Genomic DNA, 25,028 nt, shown 5'->3' on the forward strand with positions numbered 1-25,028 from the left:
CAATTGTATTTATTATAACATCCTGTTATGTATGTACATTACATATTGTTGGCATCAAATTCAAAATGAATGCATACTTTTCATAAAACAATAAAAAAATTGGTCATTTTCAAAGTGTAATTTGTTGTCTTTGCTCTACTATAAATTAAATATGGATTTACATGATTTGCAAATCATTGCATTGTTTTTTTTAGTTACATTTTACAGCGTCTCAACCTTTTTGGAAATAGGGTTGTGCTTAGTTACCTTCCACCACTGCTTTCCAAGTCCTTTAACTATTTCTCTAAACACACTCATACGGTCAGCTGTCATTTCTCTATGCACACCACAGTTTGACACAGATTTGGAGTTTATTCACACATAACATACTACAGTGGGTAATGTTATTCAAGAAACATTGAACAGCGCTGTCATATATGACACAGGAAAAACTAAACCCCCCCCCCCAAAAAAAAGACACTGAACCCTTTCTTTGCCATTATATAAAAATAGTGTTGCTACAAAAGTATAAATTAGGTTTACTAATAAGACAACTCAGATCTGAATCTACACAGGAATCTGCTGCCAAAGTGCGATAAAAAGACAAAATGAATAGAATCCAACGTATTTTTTGCATTTTAGCAGAGTATAAAAAGGAAGTAATGCCTGTAAAATAGGATGAAAGCAACACTAATTTCTTAACCTGAATTGATAATACAGACTATAATCCAGAGTTAAACAGAACAAATCTCCAAGTTAGCATTCTTATACCACATTTCAAAACTGAACTTTTATTATCTGAATAAGTTAAAATCCTGAAACAAAATAAAACTTACAGCTGATTTCAGTTTACTAGTAACAGTATCTAAGTTGAGTCTTTTATTATATCAAAACCTTTTGAAATGCTACTGTAGAAAAAAGAGGTATAATGTTATTGGTGCTCCCTACTTGATCTCTGAAATGAAGGTGCCCCCTTGTGGCATAAAAACAGCAGTTCTCTTGTATTTACATAATACATCCTCTGAAAATGGATGATGTCAACCCATAAACACCAACCCATGATCATCTTCGCTACTCCCACCTTAAACGGTTAAAATACAGTCTGGGTTGCTTATCTGACTCTCGAGTGTCCTAAAGTAACATTAACTCAGAGCCAATATGATTTATTTCCATCTGATGAGAAACACTGGCTTATAACATTATATATCAGTACTCTTATTAAAAGCATGCATATCTTAGATATAATTCTCATTTAATCAACAAAAGGAATGCTATTTCCAACTAAAATTAAGTTGACATCATTATGTCAACCATGGCATTTTGTCCCAGAGCATATCCTATTGAAAATACCTATTTAAAAACTGTAAGAAAAAATCCCTTCATCAGTTCAGTCGAGGATCACCATTGAAAGCACAAACCAATGTACAGTATTTTGACTATGTCTTTGACTGAAGCTAAATTTTATATGAACATCTGATTTGCGATCTTTAAGTTACATCACTACCTTCTGAGTACTGAGGTAAAACATTGGATTGATACTTAAAAATGAATTTAAATACAATTTACAGCCATTTTTCTCTTTTTACCAAAATATATAAGAAAAACACATCAGACATTTTAAGAAACCATTAGGGAGAGAAAAGTATTTATGAAATCAAAGCTTAGAGGTAAGGAGGGCTACAGTCAATTTCTTATGTATTTGTGAAACAGCTTGTAATGCAGAGCCTTCGACCTTTAATTGAAATCATTTGTGTTTTATATCTTTAATGCCACAAATATCATTATGTAAGTAAAAACTAATGTATTTCTGAGAACTGAAAAGATCCCAATAATCTGATATTTTTGCTTTCCACTCATGCTCATTCTGCTCACCCAGATGCCCTCTAATCTTTTTGCCATTTTTCTTCACAACCTAAACGGTAACGGTCCCATTAACCTTACGCTTCAGAAAACTGCCCTGTCGTCATCCTCGAAAAAAAAAGATGCAATGTCACAATTCCGACTTCATTCATGAACAAATATTGATCACTATTCGGGTGATGAGGCAGTTTTTAAGTCTACTAGTGTACATTGTACAAAACAAGGTGGCGACAAAGCGTTAGAAAAACGCATGGATGTTATCTCGGAGGCCAGAAAATGCATTTCTGTCACACTGTCACACTGAAAAACGGATGATTGAAATATCCACCATGTAGGCTTTGGCTGAAATGGCATCTGAATGAAAGTTCACAGGGCCTGAATGTAATACTGTACGTCAGTACCTTAAGTTGCACCAAAGCAAAGACAAAAAAAAAATAGAGAAGTAGATTTACTTTAGATAATGTAATGATAAGGTGATTTTTTTTTTTTTTTTTTTTTTAATCTATGACTACTTGTGTTCGTATTTGAATAAGGAGCAGTTGATGTAGCATGTCGCAAAAACAAAACATTACGCAGTTAAATCACTTGACTGCACTGCAACCTTCAGGATCAACACACACAGTTCAAGCTGCACCACAAACAGCATAAACAAAATTCAAATGAGTCTCATATCACAGTATCAGCATTGATATTTCTTTCTGCATAACCCCAATAAAAGGTGTGCTATTGTCATTTGTACTCAGTCAGTTTATACATTGGATGCTTGTGTTTTGATGCGTTATTAAAAATGATTACCGACCTGCTTTAAGATCTAAGAGATAACAATAAAAGCATTCATGCTAAATTAATTCAACCTTGTTAAAACTTGGGAACACAGGAATAAAGCACTTGTTAAAATACCACAGTTGTCCATGAAAAAAAAAAAGAAAAGAAAAAAAAAGAAAGTTCTCATTTGGCCACTAGAGGGCACTGTTTGCAACCCTCAGCCAGAGTCCCTTTGAGTCTAAAAGTGATAAAGAGAACAAAACTAGAAGCTTTAGAAAAGATGGTGAAAAGAAGGCCATTGAACAGCAATATAAAGGCATGATGTTGGCTCTGACTGAAGGGTTCAAGGTGATCGCATGAAAGAGACTTAAGGCCCAAAAACAGAGATAGCAAACTAGTACTTGACTGATTAGTACCAGAGGCAACAAACACATTTTACAGCATATCTTCCATTCATCCAAGTCATTTTAGGAGGTATTAGCTCAAGTAAATGTATACTAGAATTCATAAAAAAATAAATAACTTGACTTCATGAGCATGCAGGTGTCGACTTTAGCGGATGCACTGGCAGAATTTGTTTCATCCTGTAAAAAATAAACCCTCAGTGTTTCTTTTTTTTTTCTCGTTTGTTGCAAGTGGCACTAACTCTATTTGGGGTGGAACGTTTCGCAAAAGTCACGGTTCAGTACAAACCTCGGCGTTGAGGTCACAGTTTGGTTTCTTTTTTCGGTATAGTGAGGAAAAGTGGCGGTGCCTGCTCGGATGTGCTCGTTCCTGAGAAAATTCCACTTGATTTCACAAAGCATAAAAATAATTTACTGTCAATAATTACCTGTGTGAATGTCATGAGAACAGTCAGATAAAGTTGGAAACTATGCCCTGTGATGAAGCTTATTGCCTCACAAATGGAAATTTGTCGCTCACATTAGGAAGACAATGTTTGTATTAGAATGATAAATGATGAAGGAATAATAAATAAAGTTTCCTATGGACTACTTGAGCTTGAAAAACTAAGCATACACGTATATATTCACACACACATGCACACAGATTTATGCAATTATTATGAATTAAAATCTTGCCTACAAGCTTACCAAACTGATTGCTAATAACATTAATGCTGTTTATTGAGGACAAAACAAAACCAAGTGTACTGATGCAACGTACAGTTGATCGTAGGTGTCTCCTGTCACTAAGCTAACTGATGTGGTATTCCTGAAATTACCGGCGTTGGAAACTATCATAAAGCAAATCAAAATGGCCTCCTATTGGCATTATTGTGTTTTTACTAACATGTAAGTTCGCTCGTACTGTCAAAATTTTAAAAGGACGATGCAATCTATCGTCCAACATGCGATTCCTTCCTTCAGGGTGCAATCCAGCTCCAATATTGTGAGGCTGAGTTTGATTTATGTATTAAAAGTGACCACAGACAGGCTCTAATGTGAAGCTTTCCTCTTTGTAACGTACAACAAAAACTTTGCAAAGAAAAGAATTTCAGCTCTTGTCGGCAAGTCTAGCAGGTCGAGTTATCTCGCAGCGATAACCCCTCTGCAGTTAATTCCAGAGAGAAAATAAATCACCGAATGACTTTTTAACCTACTGAATGAAAAAATAAAAATTCATGCAGTAGATGTAAATCATCCACAGCTACATTTCGAGGCCACTGTCAAATTAGCTGCAATGATTTGGCTCTCAGTTACCTGTCCGCAGTTGAATGTATTGAAAAATATTCTTTTTTTAGAGATAAGTGATAAAAAATTTTTTTAAAAAAATCATAAACCTAGTGCACTTAATTGTCAGAGGTGCAACGGCAGTGAAGAATCACCACTTGATTATTTTTTTGTCATACACCTCTGAAAAGAGTAACTACTGCAAACTTAAAATCAAAACTGTGATCTTGTAGGATTGTTTTCAGAGGTTTATGACGGTAACTTCAAGCAATGAATGCTGACTTTACCTGAAAATGTTGCCATCCAGTGAGAATAACAGCATTATAGCCTGGTAGTAGTTTAGTTATTAGGCTGGAGGAATTCAAATCACTGGCTACGACAAGACCAAACTTATCATATTTACGTGTGCATCCCAAACCGAGGGCAGCGTACCAAACAGGTCAGTCTTTTGAGAGTTACCGTTCCACCCCTTTAGTTTGTCCAAAGTACTTTACAACAGTCCTTTCTCCATACAAAATATGCAATAAGCTGTATTGTTTTATGGGTGTTTGAAACCTTTACAATGTGAGTTTTTCTGTAAATATCTGAGAAGTATTCAGTGTCCATACACATTTATGTTTACAGTTGGTCTAAACCTACAGTATATAAATAATAGTCATGATTCATTGGTTGGAGGTGAATGTTTGGTTGATTAGGGTTGGTTGGGTTTTTTTCTTCTAGCCCATGTTAGAGCGAAGGAAAATGAGTTTGTTCATCTCCTCGGCGGTAACCTGCTGCCTCCTCTTCATCGCCAGGCTCTGCTCGCACACAGTCACGCACTCGCTGCGTATGCCGACAGCCGGCACCGCCAGGAGCCACAGCGCCAGGCGAGAAAGCCTGGGGAACTTCTCCCCCACCGTTGAGCACCAGTACTGGAAGAGATCAGGTGTACCCTGGAGAAGAGGCTCGGCCAGGTATTGGAAAATCTCTTGTCTGACTTGGCTCTGACTCTCATCGTTACCAGACACCGTGCAGGATGAGGAGTTCCCCCTTGAGGAGCCGCCATTTTTCCCGCTGCCCTCTACACGGCTTATTTTAGGGGTGGGTGGGCCATCAGTGTCCCGCTCCTCGCCACCTGAACCTCCACCACCCGTCATACCTCCATCTCTGTTGTCAGCAGCCATTTCGCACGCACGGGAAATGATGTCTTCATGCTGGTAGGCCGGCACTGAACGCAGCTTGAGCTGTGGGTCGAGGATCATGGCCACCTGGTGAGCTCGTTCAACCTGGAAACAGAGAAAATATCAGAGTATCAGTCCTTCTGGGAGAACAATGATTCATCCAGCATCAAGGGTTTGTTTCTAGGCATTTGGGTGAAAATGGAGGCATCAACTGTGTAGTATGTATGTTAAAAACATGTTGCATCATATCGGCATCATCAGTGGTGCATTGCAACAATAACCAGCTCTAATCTTTACAAAATGTAACAGGAATCGAAGCTCTTTTGCAGCAAAAAAAAAAAAGTCTATTTAAGAAAATAAATATAATTAAGACTAGTGAAGTACCTTGAAGTTTTCCTTAAGTGCTTCTAGGAAATAGTGGCAGAGTTTGCTAGCCGTGCCAGTTCCAGCCTCTCCAGCTTTAGATGTAAAAAACTTCTCCAGGCGTAGGTAGACAGGCAGCACCTGCTGTAAGGTTGGTCTCCTCTGGCTGCTCAGCTCCAGAGCTGCCAGGCGCAGAGGTGCCAGCAGACAACCCAGCGTGCCAAGCAGATGCTTGTTGAGACCTTGGAGGAGTGGAGTTGTGGCCTTACTGCGACCATATGCCTCACAAATCTGTTCAAAGTGGGCATGGACCTGGAGAAGAGCTTCGGCCATACGATCCCAGCAGGGAGGGGTGGGGCATTGTGCGGGGCCGCCCTGTGTACCCTCCTCAGTTGTGCTTGTGGACGTGTTGGTGTACTGCTCCTCACGAACAGCCAGCGCGGTAGACGAGGCGATATCTCGGCACGTCGACAGAAGCTCGGCCAACTCGTGAAGCCCTCGAGCCTGCAGGCTGCGCTTCCCCAGGACGGCCTGGACGACCGAACCGAGCGAACAGCCCGCGCACCGCAAACATATTCTCCCCCGGGCGCCACCTCCCATCGGTGATCCTGAAAATCCTGCTCCCCACACTCTGGGCTCTGAGACGTACACGGTGCGAATGTCTGACATCACAAACTCAGACAGCACATTCTGCACCCAGTGGTGAACCTGCTCGGGCCCTTCCCTCAGCTCGGCCTCCCTCACACCGAGCACGTAGCGTTTCAGTCTCAAGCCCTCCACCTGGTAGGCTGTGAGAACATAGCAAGCGTCCGGGCCAGACGACTGGGAGTGGCAGGTGACGGCGATGCCGAGCGAGGCGTTCGAGCCTAGAGCACACGTGACCTTGACTTTTACTTGGTTGTACATGCGGGGCAGCTGGCGCAGTGCCAAGGCACTCATGTTGCCAAGAGCATCACGGGTGGAGTAGGCACCATGACGAGCACCTGTATCCACGAGGGTCTGGGCCAACTTCAGGAAGTCCTTGCTGTTGAGCACATTTAGCATGCTCAGATCTGAACACATTACCCGTAATAGGCGCTCTGCCACCTGCTGTCGCTCCTTCTCAGGTAGTCCGTTATTCTCTGCCAAGACAGACAGCAGATGGATGGATAGGAAGGCAGAACAAAACATAAGAAAGATAATTAGGAGTTCATTTTTTGTTGGCAGAAAACACAGGGTATCCTGAAAGGGAAAATTAAATACAGTACAGAATCATAGAGTGATGGGAAAAAAAACACGGCAATAATAAGGGAACAAACTTAATTTACAGAGAAATTCTCTCTCTCTCTCTCTCTCTCTCTCTCTCTCTCTCTCTCTCTCTCTCTCTCTCTCTCTCTCTCTCTCTCTCTCTCTCTCTCTCTCTCTCTTCTCTCTCTCTCTCTCTCTCTCTCTCTCTCTCTCTCTCTCTCTCTCTCTCTCTCTCTCTCTCTCTCTCTCTTCCTCTTTAACATGGGGTGGGGCCTTAAGAGGTTATTTTTGGTATTACGAGAATTCTCTTTGAAAAGCTTTTTTTTTTTTTTTTTTTTTTTTTTTATTGCAGGAGTCTCCAAACTTTTTTTCCTCTGAGAACTCCTTGACCTACCAGGTTGCAAAAAATACACAATATAATTATTATTTTCTGTTGCTGTTGTTTTGACCTTAAATTTGACTATATTAGAGATAAACATACAGCAAATGTAGGTCGAGAGAGAGAGAGAGAGAGAGAGAGAGAGAGAGAGGGTATGGCATGCAACAAAGGTTCCCAGCAGGAATCTTGTATACGTGGGATGTCTCGTAACTACTAGGCTTTTAATGAAGCTGCGGTACTTACGACTAAGAGTATGATTTCTCTGGGAGATGCTTTGAGGTTGGATTTGTAGTTTAACTGAGGAATGGGCCTGAACCTGAGAACCTCTCCACAGCTGCTCCTGAGGACCCGAGGCTGAGGAGGTTTTGGGAGAGTCCCCTTTGGTGTGGTTCTCATTATCAGCTGAGGACGGAGAGAAGGACGATCAGGCAGAGTCGTCACTAGTGTTTAATGTTAATGGAGAAAAAAAGTGTTTCCAGTGGAGGAAAGTGTAAAGAATGAAAACCATGACACAAAATTAAACAAAAATAACTGTCAGCAAAAGAAATGATAAAAACACCTTATCTGGCCTCCCTTAGTCTGAACTTAACAGGCTGTGCCTCAAAACTGGCTGTGCAAGTTTACAAAAGGAATTAAGTTGATGGTTTGTTCAGATCATTCATGAATCTTGCATTGTAAGCAATTTACTGACGTCAGTCTCGACACAATAATTCAAGTCAAAATCTAAAAGCAACACCAAACAGCAAAAAAAAAAAAAAAAAAAAAATCATGATGAATAAATTATTACCAACGTAAATATATTTTGTTCTCAATGCTGAAGTGTAGAAAACAGTGTTTTAAGACCGCATGCAAGGACAGGCAACATGATTCATACATAAGAGAGTAACTACACTAAAAGGGTGCAGGGCGGAGGGGGCTGGGGTTGGGGGGGGAGGAGGGGAGTGGATGTGTGCGATTGTGATTGCAGCAAAACAAAACTGTTTCCAGCAGCCTCAGATCCAGATCTGCAACAACCCCCATGACAACAATCCATTCCTTAAAACTCGATATACACACGTCGTGTACAGCAACTTAATGCCTACACTTCAATAAACAGGTACGGAGTCTGTGTAATCATTGAGACTTTCACATGCATAGCAGCCACCGAGGGTGCGTTCACACTGGTTTGATTCCCTGTCGAGCTTTAACATGCATCTGTAGTCGTGGACTCACCAGCGTGGGACTGCATGTGCTCCAGCAGGTTGTTGTAGAACTGGAACTGGATGCCACAGGCACCACAAGTGTAGGGTTCTAAAAAATCACAAGGCCCAGAAGAGTGTTGACTCTTTGTCAGAGGCAGAAAATGAAAATGATGTGCATCTGTCCACCTGGCCACCGTTATCCCTGATCTGTACTGGACCTCTGCCAAACGCAGCAGCGCTGAACGTCACATGTGGCTGTTTACTGTGATTTCTGCAGCCTTAAGTGACTCAATTTGTAGCAGCATCTCTGAAAATTACATCAAAGATGTTAAAATGGCTTTAAGCTACTTTGGGAATTATCGCAGCAACATATAGAAGTTCATTTTAAATTGGGGCCAGGGGATTTGAGGCATGTGATATAATCACAATGTCCCCTGTTCTAATCTAGCCAGCGACACCACCCATCCCAACTAATCCTCATTTCTTGTCCGTTTCCACTATATCCTAACTAAGGCAAAAAAAAAAAAATAAAAAGAAAAGGACAAATTCATGTTTACATCCTTACATTCAAACATAAAAAAAATTCTAAGAGCTTTTTCCAAAATCTTTGTCCACCAAAAGAAAACCTGTGTTCAGATATTCCTAAATCATAACCATGTAGAAATGTAGAAAATCCAGATAACCACAATGTGAAGAAGAGAAACTGTTTGCACCAAACGATGACAGATTAACAGAAATCAAAGCACACTAGAAAAAAGGTGAAATGAGAAGGAGGCATCATGCAGGTTTTTTTTGTTGTTGTTTTAGGCAGGAAGGTGGGGTTGGACTTACTCTGTGTTGTAGAGAAGGAGCTGGCCACCAGAGGGCTCGGAGTTCCTGTTGACAAGAGGACAGGAAGGAGGAGGAATTTAAGACTACACACACAGTGGGGCATTTTGCATCACTCTTTTCCCATCTGCATTCAATCAGTGCATCAGTGGTGTTGTTTTTTTTTATGTGCAAACAAGATTATCGGCTGAAGATCATTTACTTACAAAACAGCAGATCATTGTAAACATTTCATTGAAGCCAAGATAAAAGTGAAATCTAATAAACATCGACAAAGGGTCTTGAATGCCACGAAGGAGGGTTGAAACCTCCCCAAGTCTGCTTTCATATTATTATAAATCTGTCAAATACATCACATATCGCTTTATGAATTAAATATTCAAAACAAAGAAGCAACAATCACATGTAAAATGTTGGAAAATGTAGTCGTCTGTAATATTTCTAGGAGTGTGATGCTGCGATCTGCATCATCAGCACTGTGCGGGTTTGGTTTGATCCGATTTGAGGCCAAATCTGATCGATCACGGACCACAAAGTGGCCACTTCTGAATGGGATCAATTGTGAAAGGTGACGCAGCATATTTCTGAGCATGAGTTTACAACTCTGCTTAACCCACTTTAAACTGGTCAGCGAAGCACAGACAAAACAGCAAAGACAGAAAACTCTCATGAACAAGTGAGACTTTTGTAGTTTTAACTTCGCCTTCATGTTTCTGAATGAGGTGTTTGATTTTGATTTTTGATTTTATACACTTTATTAATCCCCGAGGGGAAATTTCTTCACTACAGCAGGGGGGCTCTCAGGGGGGAGATGCTGCAGCAGGCTGCCACGACCGCGGCGTCAGGTAACCTGACCTGAAGTGCATGTTTTTTTTTTTGGATGATGGGAGGAAGCCGGAGAACCCGGAGAGAACCCACGCAAGCACAGGGAGAACATGCAAACTCCGCACAGAAAGGCCCAGGACCGGATTCGAACCCAGAACCTTTTTGCTGTGAGGCGACGATGCTAACCACTGCACCACCGTGCCGCCCTTTTGTGAAGCAGCTGTTATCAGAGCCGAAGGCGATCCAACATTATATCCAACGAGGTCTCCATTTTCATGTGAAGTAGTAGAATAACAATAATAATAATGATAGAGCTCTCTGAGTTTTATATAGTAACAAGTGATGCAAGGTAGGTCACGTAAACCTCTTTACGTCCACCGAGTCCTCATCTCAATTTTCAGCTCGGGTGTGAACAGCAAAACACAGTACAGATGGATGGAAACAGTATTTCTGCAGACAGACATTCGCTTTCACACACACCTGCTTCACAACAGAACTGAAAATACTTTACACCATTAGAGCAGAAATAATACATTTCCAGACAAGTACACACACATCCACAAAACAAGTGACTCGGAGCTCACCACTTGAATTCTGCGAACTGTTGGTGTCAACCAGACTAGACTGAATCGCACTTTCCAGTTTCCGCCTGAATGGGCTGTCTGTAAGTGAAAGCACAGGAGAGACAATGACTGACATGCCCATGCTAAACAATGTGAATAATATTTTCAATTCAAGTTATGAACAAAAACACACACACACACACACACACACACACACACACACACACACACACACACACACACACACACACACACACACACACACACACACACAACAGTGGAGATGAAGCAAACTTAATGACATGCAATTTACACTTAATTTTAGTTTGCAGCATGCAAATCAATCATACTAAGAGCCCTGAAAAAGCATCCAAATGTTCATATTACATTTAAATATGGGTTTAATTCCTTCTCTTCATTCCATCTTTTTGACCCACTTTTTAAGATGTGAGTGTGTGCCATGCTTTAAATAGTTCTTTATGGCAGTCGGAGGGGGGTTGAACCACAAAATGCAGTACGAGTTGGGAGAAAATCCATGATGTTTGACAGTGGACTATTGGTAATGTGTTTGTATGTGTATTTGGTTTTGCATATCAAGTGAACAATTTCATTGACTTTTCTTTTCTTATCTTATGAATCTTTCTGGTAAGATACATTAGCTTTAATGAGACTAACATTTGGTCAATAGTCTATATTTCATTTTAACATTTTGAAAAATAATTCAACATGTTTAGCTTGAGGCAATTAAAAAAAAAAAAAAAAAAAAATCATACCAAGAAAAAAAAACATGAATCACATCCTCACTTGAATCGTGCAATTAACCATTCAGCAAAGGTTAATAGTTTCCAGCAAGGTTGCCACAAAAACAGCTGCAAGGTTACCCAGAGCCTTACATCCAATCTCTTATGGTTCTCATATCCTTTTTCTACACTGACTCACTGAAACACTGCTCAGCCACAGTGAGTTATGCTTCTACGCATTTCCACCACACCCTCACAGCAGGACCGTGATATTACTGCGACGGTCTCTGCCCTCAAATCCAGCTATGCCAATACCACCACGGTAAACCGACAGGCTGCACTTCTGTGGTCATGCGGGCGACAAGAGACACTCACATTTTTAAAAGACAATATTCAGCAGTACACGCAGCGGGTGTTTGGTTTCTGTTCATTTTCACAAGGCTGTTTTCTTATTTTATCAGCATCCATTTCGGCACAGTTTTGACAGCACTTACCTCCAACAATAGTACAATTTGTTACGCCAGTTACGAAGCATTCAGGTTTTACGACACCAAAGAAAAGCACTTATAATTACATTCACTGATTAGCCAAGACATTACGAGCTGGCTAATGTGCTTGCTGGTCCCTTTGTATGCTGCCAAAACAGTGGCGACCAGGAGAGGCATGTAAGACCTGAAGGTGCCGTGTGGTATCCGCCACTGATATGTTAGAAATGGTCCTTTAAGGGACAGTTTTGAATCGTAGCTACTGTGGATCAGACTCAGACACCGTGTTTATTGTTTGTCTCCGCTCAGACGACTGTCAGCAAATAATCACCGCTGCTGCCTCGGAGCATCCTGCAAGCCTTGGAGAAGATGCTCAGGCTAAGACTAGGCAATATATAAAAATTATACTGTTATCAGTATTATATTATTGATACTGTGATATGAGATTAAATCTCATATTGGATTTTGGGTGTCTTTTCCTGGTTTTAAAGGCTGCATTACAGTAAAGTGATGTCATTTTCTGAACTTCCCAGACTGTTCTAGCGCTTCTATTATTTGCCTTAACCACTCAACAGTCAGTCCTACAATATCATTGCAATATCGATATTAAGGTATCAAAAATATATATCGATATTTGATTTTGTTCCTGAAACACAACTCACCCTTTTACTACAAGAAACAACTTCATTTCAATTATGATGAAATTTATCACGGGCCTTAAAATCTGCGGTTGTTACAAGATAATCAATGTTTTCCTTGTTTTTCTGATCTGCAAATATTATAAGCAGCTCTGAGTAAAAGGTGCAAAGTAACTCATTCCTCGAGTTTTACGCAACGTTATCAAGGAGCCGGACACAGACTTTCAATTTCAGCCCCCATTCATAACTGGCACGACTAAGTGTGTGTGTGTGTGTGTGTGTGTGTGTGTGTGTGTGTGTGTGTGTGTGTGTGTGTGTGTGTGTGTGTGTGTGTGTGTGTGTGTGTGTGTGTGTGTGTGTGTGTGTGTGTGTGTGTGTGTGTGTGTGTGTGTGTGTGTGTGTGTGTGTGTGTGTGTGTGTGTGTGTGTGTGTGTGTGTGTGTGTGTGTGTGTGTGTGTGTGTGTGTGTGTGTGTGTGTGTGTGTGTGTGTGTGTGTGTGTGTGTGTGTGTGTGTGTGTGTGTGTGTGTGTGTGTGTGTGTGTGTGTGTGTGTGTGTGTGTGTGTGTGTGTGTGTGTGTGTGTGTGTGTGTGTGTGTGTGTGTGTGTGTGTGTGTGTGTGTGTGTGTGTGTGTGTGTGTGTGTGTGTGTGTGTGTGTGTGTGTGTGTGTGTGTGTGTGTGTGTGTGTGTGTGTGTGTGTGTGTGTGTGTGTGTGTGCAATTTTGCTTAAAATTACACAACAACGAATAAAATTTAGGGGATAAAGTTTTGCTTACTTTTTATCTTCCCAGGTTGGCTGTGACCAAATTTACTCATATCCAAACCACATTCCTGCACCCGCGATGTCTTCACATCGAAGGAGCCTACATCGAAAGAGATGCTCACAGTCAAGCGACACGTCGTAAAACTTCAAAACCAAAAATAACACGTTGGTACTTTCCTCCGCATCACATTAAAATGCAGAAACAAAGACGAATGACTAAAATCTGACTTTATTATTTTTATTCTGGATTCCAAAAGTTGAAAATTTTACAATCTTTAATAAAGAGAGTACAGTAAACACACGGACTCACCCATAGGTGTGTGAAGAGCAACATGCTCCTGGTACGGGTTGAAGTATTTGTACTGCTTCCCACAGAACTCACAAACATAGCTCCCCGTTTCTGGCAACAAGAAAACACACAAACAAACCATTGTTTTCATCCAAAATCCAGGTTAGTCGTAAAGCAAGTATCAGGTCAGTGTCAAATTTGTTGGATTAGTTGTCTTCAATTAAAAAGGACAGAATCACTCTGTTAATCACGCCTTACGTCACAAGGAAAAAAGCAGAAAAAACAAAAAGTCCAAATATGAGTGAAGAGGAAGGAGCTGGTGATTCTGACAGTAGCTTCCCCCCCCCCACCCAGAGTGAAAGTTCCCATCTTTAAATTAACATTTAGCAGTACCTCAACATTAGAGAACATAAAAATACACGGGTCTCCCTGCATGGTGCGTGGACATTCACACTATCCCCCCTTAATCAGTAGGAGTCGTTAGTGCAGTGACAAGTGCAGGCTTCCCACCTGCGAACACTGCCAATTGGGTTTGAAGGGACATGCGCTGCCGCCGGTTGAACCCGAGGTCTCTGTGGAGGTGGGCGAGAGCTTTTTCCCCTGCGAAAGAGGACTTTTGGACTCATGTTCTGCAACCTTTCCAGGGTGGAGTTAGCTCATTGTGACCTCATAAGTGTTATTTTTCTAAAATGGATTATCACCATGACTTAAGCCCTTTCATTACAAACTGTGTTAAGTATCGGACACCGGTAGAATCAAGCTATAAGGCTAGAAAGGGATTTTCAAAGCCCACTAATCAGGAAGGCCACAACTTAAGATTTCAAATAATATTCTCTGGAGAATAATTGAAATCCAGCATAAAACAAATTATATCAAAATTTTGTATAAACATTGGGTTACAGCGTCAAACTTATCCCCATCATAAAACTCAAAAGGCAGCTACAAACTATTTATATCGTATTCTGCAATCTTGCTCTGTTATGGTAAATCTTCATTTTGGTTTTACAATCATCATGTACAGACATTTTCTAATTAGCTTTAAACTAGGGGTGTAACAGGACATATCGTCATCCTGAATGGTTTAGCATGGAACCAGATTTCTTCAACTCGGTACGCTCCGTGATCCAAAGTATTCCCGTCGTGTGTCTGTTTACACAGCTGTATTCACAGGACCGAAACAAAGTTCCACCTGTAACGTTCTGGCGGTACACCCGGTATTGTCAATATCATGCAAGTTGGGTTAACAGCTGAATGAGCGACTTCTCAGCTCACACACAGTACCGACCAATCGGCTGTCCTGCTCAGCTGGTTAGCAAGCGGAGCTCGCACTGACTGCATAAAGACCCTGGTTGTTGTTTTTTTTTTGTTTTTTTTTTGACAAACAAGATGCCTCTGTTCTTAGACCTGATGAAAAGAGACAAAGGCAGCATTATTTTGCACGCTTCTAAAATGAAATTGCACTTATCTTGATGGATATTTTTACAGGTGAAAGTCTTTTTTTTATATGCCAGAATTTGAGTAACTGAGAACATTTAAAATTAAAATAATTTAGGCATTTCTTTTGTTTTGTCTGCCGCACCAAAAATATACCAAACCATGAATGTTGTGTACTGTTACACCACTACTTTAAAAAATAAAAAATAAAATAAAATACATCAAACAGTCTTACTTGGTCCAATTTTCTGATAGGGTTCAACTGGCTCCTCCTCTTTAAGGCCATCCACAGGTAACACTACCTGCTCATATGGATCTGAGAGGAAATAAGTATAGAGATCAGTGAATACATACACTTAATGTAAAATGTGACTTGAGCTCTTTGTGAAATATCATGTTGTTCCCAGCTGAAGAATCACATGTTTATTTATTGACTGCTTTTCTGAGGTCACTCAACTTTGTCAAATGTCATTGCGGTCACAAACGGTCACACGGCCTTGAAGTGGAAAGTTATACATAGCTTATTCTTCCTTTCCATCTGGATTTAAATAATATCACAAACATGTACTCAAAATGAAAATAAAAAAGGAAAATGTCTTTGACGAGCAGCTTTTACATTGATTGTACAAGCCTGTCTGAAATGCATTTAAAACATACTCTGGCCATTTACTGTATTTGGGTAAAAAAGCTCCAATTTCTTTTCTTATCTCCTCCATTTTACCATTTTGCTCAGATTTTGCTCCTGCTGCATAAAATCGAGATTCTACTCTGAGAGTGAAATAGGAAGCTCACCGAATGGCTCTTAAGCTCAGGTTTTCGGGAGTTTCAAAGAGAAAAAAATTACTTGTCATGCAAATCGTGCAAAAACTCCTGGTTACCATCAACTGCATGCAGGTCGCGGTGCTCCTGGAAGCAGCTGTAGTATTTGTACTTCTTGCCGCAGATGTCACAGGAGTAACGGAAGCTACCTGCAAGGTGAAAAGGTGGAGAGACCGCCACAGTTTATATGTGAGTGACATACAGGCTAGCAGACAATGGATATCATTGACAACCAGTATTTTGTGGAAGGCCATATACATTTAAAATGCAATAATACTAAAACACAGATTATAAAGCAGGAGAGATGGGACTTTAACATGAATCTTGGACATGGCAGATACAGCACATACATTTTAACCAATTGAACCCCACCACACAGCGATTTAATAAGCACCGAGATGCAGCTGAACGTCTTGAACCCCAAGGTGCTCCAGTTGCTTCTCATAAAATGAACAATGAGTTCTGTTTTTAGTCTTTCTGCAGTAGAAACTTGGATAAATGAGCAAACAAATAAGTACAGAGGATCAGATTTGATTGCATGCAGACAGACAGGGAGGCTAAATGAGATTAGGTAGATGAATCCCAAGGGAAAAGGTGAGGGAAAAGTTAATAATGAATGTATTACTTTTATGAGTAACATCTACATGAAAACAAAGCTAAAAATATGCGTATGCAAATTGTATTTTAATGCAAATTCAAAGCCGCATTTTGAATTCCAATTAAATTCAAAAATGGTGAAGTATGGTAGAACAACTTCTGAAGATTAAAATAGCAAATTGTTTTTGCGTTTTAATTTGCCATGTATGGACTTGCACAAACTGAACATTATGAATATAAACTGAATTATTATTTTTTTTAATGTACATTAATATCACTTAACAATTGATTTAGCTTTCATAGACATTTCTTGTAAACTCTATAAAAGACTAACAGAGTAAAAGGACATAGGGGATGCAGATTGCTTCTTTTCCTCATGTTAATTTTGTTGCAGGGTGAAGTATTGCGCAGCCAGGCGGCCATTGAAAAGTGAGAACATCTGAAGAGTCTCGGCAATCTGTTGCATAAACTGTGTCTCAGAGCAACTGGAAGACAATGTTAGTTTCTGACCACGTTCCTCCACTTGGTTTCTTTTCCCCATGATAACACGTCTGAGTGATGTTGCCGCAGCAGAAAGCCTCTCAGCACACACCTACACGACAAATGTTTTAGCATTTAGCAACCGAGCGACAACTTCTAAATTTCTCTCCTCGCCGGTCTCGAGGGCGACTCTCAGCGCGGTGACCTGGATTACGGTCTGGATTCGGGTTTGCAGTTTGGTCTGAACTGAGCTCTTGTCGTGCTTTAAAAACATAAAAATTTGTAATTAGATTTTTTTTTTTTTTAAACAAAGCAAATGGCTGTGCTACAAAATGTGACACAAGTGGGCCCAGAAAAATATGACAATGCTGATTTAAAAACAACAATTTTCTTCATTTCACACACCAAATGGGATCATGAAATTTATGCTTAACTAGCGACAACGACGATTATTAGGGTGCCTAACTGTAATTGCATTTATAACACCTCAAGGGAACAGTACCATGCATATTCTATAATTTTCTCTCAAATTAACATGATTAAAACTATTTTCCACAAATTAGTGGATTCCTGGCATTTGTCCGTGTAATTAAAGCTCACATAACATCATTGCTGCGAGCACAGGTGAGGACACATTCAGAGTAAAATCGATAAAAGAATAAAAATAGAGATAATTGGTTATGGATGCATTTTCCCTGCAGGTTGGTCTCTCTTTATTGTTACGTTTCTGTGCACCTACTTTTACAAAGCCACAGTCAGACAAAAACACAGCCAAATAAAAGCAAGGACTGCAAAAGGCAGGACTATTTCAAATAAAATAGCAAAAGGGCCGAATAGGAAGATCACTGGGGGATAGGGGGCCACACAGAATATTCAATAAATAACTATTAATGATAAACAGATATATTAATACATGGAATAAACTTGTCATATGCATCTCTTTTGCGGAATACATTTCAGACAGCAAAATAAAAGATGAACATAGTGAAACAGTTTGGGCCTGTTTATGATGTCATCAAAACAATTCCATGCAAACATAAAATGCTTATTGCAGGTCCATATCCATATTTGTTTAAAGGGTAAAACAGTACAACTGTATCCAGACAGGTGCTGTAAACTCAGCTAAGAAAAGTTTTCAAACATGGAAAACAACAAAAAAATACACAAGGACAGAAGTGACGAATGTGAAACTAAAAAAATGTGAGAAACTGTGAAAAAAAAAAAAAAGAGCTGCGGTTTTGAATAAGGAAAACTCAGAGAAAATAGCATTATGTAAGCCTTCAAATCTAATTTTGCAAAACCTTTTATTCGATTTCTAGCTTTCAAACACTTAATTTAAACCTTTCAAAGCTTTTTTTCAGTTTTGAAAGATGGCGTGATATTCATGCCATAAACCTAAGACTAGACTTGTAATTTATTTTTCATGTGGCTCAAGAGAAAAAGTCCATCCCATGAGGTCATTACTTTCATAATTCAACCAATTAACAACTATATCCTGCTCACTGATTTTGACAAAACACAATGAAATATCTCAGGAAATATTTATTCTGACATTATTCAAATTAATTTGGAAATCATAGATATTTTTAATTTAATAAGGACTACAATTATGGTATATTTAACATTCAAAAAGCACAGTTTGTGTTTTCAGTTTTAGGTGGCACAGAGTTTTGATTTAACAAAACTGAAAGCATGCTGTAAATTAACGATAAAACAAGTTTTCGTTTTCTTTTTGACGATGGATTAAGTGTGTGGGGAGCTTGATAACCACCATTACGTTGCGCTCATGTTATTTCTATTCCGTCCATTTTGATTCCAGAGATATCCTGATGTGCTTGAGAAATATGAACCCATGTTTCTAAGAATCCTCCTGCAAAGTTAAAGTTAAATCCGTTTCACACGTTATAATTTCAAGATCAATTCGTGATTTGTAGTTCGGGACCACAAGTTTTTGTTGTTGTGTTTTTTGTATTTTTATATTTGTGTTTTGCACTTCAAAGCCGCTCATTTTTGTGGTTCCGTTTTCTTTTTGTTTTTGTGTTTTGCACCTCAGGACCACAGGTTTTTGGGGAGTTTTTGCATTTATGTGTTTTGCACTTTAGGACTGCTCGTTTTTGTTGTTGTGTTTTGCACTTCAGTGCCACCATAGTTTTGGCATCTGATTATTTAAATACATCCTGCCAAAGCTAGACTTCTTGGATGGTATTTTATTGTCTCCTCGGTACCTGGAGCAACACACCCCCACCAACGCCTACATTTTATTTAAACACGGGGCTGTTTCTGGTCTTAACGCCCACTTAATCAAAACTAAGGAAAGTTTTTTCTAGCCATGCTCCCAAAATACTCTCTTCAACTCCAAGAACTCCTCCACAACACAGCCTGTGTTGACTCCAAAATGTTCCTATGCTAAAACTTGTTAAATGCAGGGACATTTATTTCATAAAATATACTATCTGGAAAATCCAGGCTTATTATCCGCTGGCCTAATTTTATTTTCCACAAATTCTCAAATGCAGGCTTTCAGTGACCCAGAATAAGTTGCTGTTGGTCTTGTGTTAAGCAGACTTAATGTGGAGGTTACACTGACGCCAAACCTTCGCAGTGCTGCCTTAAACTGGAGGCTTTAATTACTGTTGGTGTCTGATATGTAGATCCAGTGTTTATCTCAAGGCAATCACTCCATGAATTTATTAAGATCAATCACTCGTCTCACTCATCACTTTCTGCCACCTTTTTTGGTGCCACATGGATTGCTAAAGTTATATTTAAAAATACACACATAAATTGATATGCCAGTCATTATCAAGTAGAAAGTCTAAATATATGGCATCAACAAAAAATGCTTTGCAGATCCTCTTACAAATTTAATCTAATAGCAATTTATTTGCCAAGAAGCCTCGCTGGCCTACTTATTAACACTGTCACAGACCTTTTGGTTACACTGTGTTTGTAATTTTCCTACTACTTTAAAAAAAAAAAAAAAAAAAAAAACTCTTGTTCTCCCTGCATAAAGATGATTGTTCTTTTCTACCTTTCACGTTCATACTGCTGCCTTTAAGCGATGTGCACATTCACGTAATGATTGCCGAGAGTGCATGTAGGAAGATTTATAAATAACTCGAGTACTACTCTGAAGTAAGAGTATTTTTAGTCCTAATCAAACTTTCACCATGATGTCAAGATGCCTGATAAACGCAGGTCCTGGCGGCTGATATAGACTGCCATTCAAAGATTAAAATCACAATTCCAGCATTAATTTTTATAGGCAGTCTCAGGTTTACCTCAGGTAAACTAGAAGAACTCATGATGCCAAACAATACGTCCTGTGCGCAACTCATACGTACTTTTAGAGTGGCTCAGTTTTAACCAATTTCCTTAAATATTCAAACTTCTATAAACAACCAAACATCGCTGTAATTGTTAGAACATTGTGTCCGTGTCACAATACAATGAGGTTAAGTCTGAGATTTACAGTAGAACGACAAGTCCACTAAATAATAAACAACATGCTAATAAAGTTGTTTAGTGGATGAGTGTGAACGTGTACTCACTGTTGGGTGTCTGGGGTAAACCATCTGCAACCATGCTCTCTGATTCTACAGTTGAAAAACAGGACAAAGAAGAGTTGGACTTCAACGAGTACCGTAATGCCAACATGTGCTCACAGCTTTCAACCTGAATTTCACATTGAAGTAATTCAGAGGACAATAAAACAAGATTATTGTATAAAATACAATCCCTGGCCAGAACTGAACATACATGACTCATGTTGGAGAAGTGAATCATTTCAGGAAAAGGAAAAACACAGCAGTCAATCATTATTTGACTTCTCGCAAAGACAAGTGAAGAAAACGATCTTACCTCTGTGTGCCCTCACGTGTGTCTGAAAGCAGTTATAATACTTGTACTTCTTCCCGCATACCCCACACACATATGAACCTGCATGAAAATACATATCAGCGTCATTCAAACAAAGTAATAGTAGCATCAGGAATGTATATACAAAAGAAAAATCAGAAAAACAGATTCATTTGTGTCGTAAAGCTGTTAATGTTCTCTTTCCTACGCCTTCAAATTTACAGTGATTCCACTGAGACGTTTCTTCCACTTCTGTTTCCTAAAAGGGAAAAATTATTACAAAACTGATTCATTGACTGAGCCAAGACGAATAACATCAGGACCAACGACGTTATATTTAAACGGGTCAGTATCAGCCATAAAAAGTGTCCAAGGAGCCATCAAAGGCTACCAGGTGCAACGGAGCACCAGAAAGTTTTGATCGAAGCTGCGAGTGATAACATTCATCATCAAACACTCGTTTATTAGGTACAGCTAACGAGAACTAACGCAGTCTGAGGTTTTAGAGGTGTTGATTACATTAATAAAGATTTACTAAATACTATAAACATTATTACCCGTGTAAAAGGTAGGATTTAATGAAACGGCGGTTGTGTAACAACTGCATTAGCTAATGCTGGGTGTACCTAATAAACTGACCACTGAATCTCTTTTCAGTGCATACATTTGCACATGTACACATACACAGTGCATGTAATTGCAATTTGCAGTAATAGCATTAATCATCACCATTATCATGTGAAAGAATCGACTTTGCAAAAGAGTGGAAGGATATGAACAAAAACTTTTACGTTCCAGCTCACCCAAATTACAGAGCAACATATTTGATCATTTCCCACGAATGTTACACACTAGCGATGTAGATGGGTGTTATTGGCCCCAGATTTGGAGATATTTAATGTTTCAGCTGCCGTCCCAATACACTGCCATACCAATATACAAGAATTGTATTTGTTCTCACAGGATTGAAAAACCACATTTAAAAAAAAAATTGCACAGCAACTGCACGGTGTCAGTAGTTTTCAAAGAGGCCGTTTCTTTTGAGGAAGTTCTCCAAAAAAACTGCCCACAGTGACATTTCTGAATTATCTTCAGTGACTATAAACATTGTTTTTCGTAAACTGGCACTGGGGTTCAATTTCCTGAAATGCCATTTTTGAATGCCGTGCACTTTTGAGTTCAACAGTCAGGAAGCAACGTCAGGGTCAAAAGACACCAGACATGATTGCCGTCAGCAAATGCACGTATATGTCCATATGTACATTCACACACCTATGCATGAGTCTGTGCTCTTCGTTGGAGGAGGAGTACCAAGGGCAAACATACCCTCGGTCTGAGCTCTACGAGAACCACCTCCACTTGCTCCTCCATCATTTCCTCCGATGACAACACAGATCTCAGCTGGGTTGGCATCACCGACTTTCCCGTTGCTCGTCTCCGAGGTGCCGGGCTCTTTCTTGACGGTGACAGGTGGCGGACTAGTATTCTTGATCGCTGGAGCATCTGCGGCTGCGCTCCCACCGTCTGCCTGCTCCTTCCCGGGATTGGGTGCTTCTTGTGCACTCATGACTCCACCTCCACTGAGCCTGTGCTTCTGTATGAGGAACAGAAAAACAGATAAAAAAGACTTGAATGATGCGTCGGAAAATGCAGTCTTGATTGTGGCACGACTTGCAGCCCGATATATCGGAATAAAGCCCAAAGCTCGCCCTGCCAGGTCGAACAGACTGTGCCGTTTTAAAATTACCATGAAAACAATATCAAAAGGGAAAAAGTTTCTCTGGATGTCAGGATGTCATTCGAGTAGCGTCGAAGAGCAAGCAGCCCAAAATAAAATGAGCAGCACCCTGCAGTCTAAAAAAGATTTTTTTTTAAAAAGGACCAACCACCACAGTAAAGAGCTACATGAGCTCAAATTGTACAGGAAAAACTGGAGGTAATAAGTGCGACAGTGTAATTTTGAGAAGAGAAAAAAAAGACAATTTCACGTTAGCCATGAAGAACAGAGTGGCTTAACCGTTCATGAGTGACCTTTGATGGCATAAATTCCACAGCTTTGTGGCGCCCAAATGCTCTAATTTCAGAAATATCTGAATTACTCAACTTGCCACTTCAGCACATGGCTATAAAAGGCCTTGTCAAGAGAATGTGCTCAGAATGCAACCAAGCAAAACAGAGTTATGCCAGGATGACTGATATTATGGAAAAAGGGAAAATTGGACTTCTAATAATAGCGCACCGATACAGCAAAAACAAGCCTTTTCATAGCCCAAATACACCTTTCTTTGGATATGACACATGCCCAACAAGCCTCAGCGAGATGAGCCCGTGAAGCAGATAAAGCAAAGACAAAACATTCGACGTTTATAGTCCAAACAGCCGACCTTCAGCTGTAATAAAGTGTAATAGTTCTGTCTGCCACTTCACACTGTATGTGCAACAGTAGACCAGATGGTTGTTCAACCTTTGTATGAAACAAATAAATATAGCTTTTCAAAATCTAACGTAGACTTTGTGTACAACTGTATGTGTCATTGAAATTCAGGTACAGCTGTTTCTTTTCAATTTTTTATTGCCATTTTTAAAATATTATATTTTTCAAGTACTTAATTTTGGGTATATCCATTTCAAGATTTTTCCATTCTCTCTTTTCAGAAGTCTCAACACAGCGTCTAGTCTTACCAGTGGCGTGAGATGAACTTGTGTAATCTTATCCACACAGGCCATGGTTTGAAAGTGAGTGCTGAAATTAGCCATCATTATAATTACCACCATTTCAAGGTAGACAACTGAGATTACGACCACCAATTCGGTACGCATATACCATATGTGAAATGTGGTGTCGATTTCCTCATTGGTTCCGGAGTCATGGCACAGAATAATAGCCAGAAAAGTGTTTTAGCAGATGATTAGGATGACATAGTTAAGATGGCCATTTTGGATATGAATTGTAATCTCTTCATTTGATCCTGTTATACATTTGTATACAATTTTGTCATAATTAGCCAAATTATATCTTGGGGTAAATGGCCTCAAACATGTTTAGTGAGGTCACAGCAATCTTTGACGACCAAAATCTAACCACGTCATCCTTGAGTACAAGTGGATGTTTGTGCCAGATGTGATGAAATTCCCTAAAGGCGTTCCTTACATATATATATTGTGTTCACATGAACGGGATGTATGTGGAGTCACAGTGACTTTTGACCACCAACATTTGATCACTTCAGTCTGAACAAATCTTAAAGGAAGTCCCTCAGGAAGTTCCTGAGATATGACGTTCACGAGAACGGGACAAACAGTGAACTAATGCGTTCCAGCGCGGTTGTCAACAGCGCAGAAGCATAAAAAGGAAATATGTTACAGCAGAAAGATGAAGGCAGTGAATTTGTTTGCCAAAATAAACAGTACTACAGCAATTTGGGTTTAGCCTTGAGCCAGCTTTTCTCTTCAAAACAGGTTTGCTTAGTGTTTATGGGAAAATTTAAATATTGTGAGGCATGTTTTTCACTTTTTATTGGACCTACAGATTCTAAAATGACAAGGAATAAAATAAAAAAATAAATAAAATTTAAAACAAAAGAAGCAAACAATCCGTAATGTCTGCAATGCGAACATTTTACTACTAATATGGCGTCTGAAAAAATACACAACAAAATACCGTAAGTTCGACCAGGTAAAAGTGTAATTCTGATTTTCATTTGATGTGATTGTGAATACTGAGCTCAGTTCAAAGCAAATATTTGCAATGAGATAAAAAATATTTTAGAACGTTAAACGGAAAAGTTGCAGCCGTGTGAACTGCACCGTCTCTGCCTTTATTTAAATATTTGTATTTAATGTTTTTGCCTTTTCATCACAACTAAAACTACAATTGATGTAAAAAAAAATTAACTCACTTTCCTCATTCATGTTTTAAGATGCAACAAATTATATCTAGCTACAAAAAAGCCTGAAAAACTGGAAGTGGAGAGAGTCGTTACTCAGTATTAAATAGTCAATATCGCACAATATTACTTAATATCAAAAAGAACTTGATTGGGAAATCCCTATGCACTGGTGTGTACAAGATCCCCAAAGTCACACTGTCAGGACAAAAGCAAAACCATGAAGCCCAATGACCT

The 25,028-nt window shown here is 39.5% G+C and overlaps 1 protein-coding gene across 4 annotated transcripts in view; it reads right to left on the reverse strand.

The window, feature by feature from the left end:
- Window positions 1-2,150: 2,150 nt before the first annotated feature.
- Window positions 2,151-25,028, reverse strand: part of znf618 (zinc finger protein 618) — a 29,498-nt gene continuing 6,620 nt past the window's right edge. The window contains exons 2-15 of one of the 4 annotated variants that reach the window (XM_069715282.1): window positions 22,177-22,498; window positions 20,908-20,985; window positions 20,598-20,642; window positions 16,029-16,118; window positions 15,386-15,466; window positions 14,227-14,316; window positions 13,738-13,827; window positions 13,441-13,527; window positions 10,825-10,902; window positions 9,419-9,463; window positions 8,619-8,696; window positions 7,650-7,808; window positions 5,822-6,921; window positions 2,151-5,542 (exon numbers count right to left, since the gene is read on the reverse strand). In XM_069715282.1, coding sequence (XP_069571383.1) covers window positions 4,994-5,542; window positions 5,822-6,921; window positions 7,650-7,808; window positions 8,619-8,696; window positions 9,419-9,463; window positions 10,825-10,902; window positions 13,441-13,527; window positions 13,738-13,827; window positions 14,227-14,316; window positions 15,386-15,466; window positions 16,029-16,118; window positions 20,598-20,642; window positions 20,908-20,985; window positions 22,177-22,471 — 2,865 coding nt within the window. In that variant the 5' untranslated portion in view covers window positions 22,472-22,498 and the 3' untranslated portion in view covers window positions 2,151-4,993. The remainder of the gene's footprint in view (window positions 5,543-5,821; window positions 6,922-7,649; window positions 7,809-8,618; window positions 8,697-9,418; window positions 9,464-10,824; window positions 10,903-13,440; window positions 13,528-13,737; window positions 13,828-14,226; window positions 14,317-15,385; window positions 15,467-16,028; window positions 16,119-20,597; window positions 20,643-20,907; window positions 20,986-22,176; window positions 22,499-25,028) is intronic. The other 3 variants (XM_069715279.1, XM_069715281.1, XM_069715280.1) reach the window with 3 other exon arrangements.

Source organism: Brachyistius frenatus, unplaced genomic scaffold (assembly GCF_029030835.1).
Source record: "Brachyistius frenatus isolate BFR_SWC_R1_liver_20210118 unplaced genomic scaffold, ASM2903083v1 Contig_140, whole genome shotgun sequence".
NCBI lineage: Eukaryota > Metazoa > Chordata > Actinopteri > Embiotocidae > Brachyistius > Brachyistius frenatus.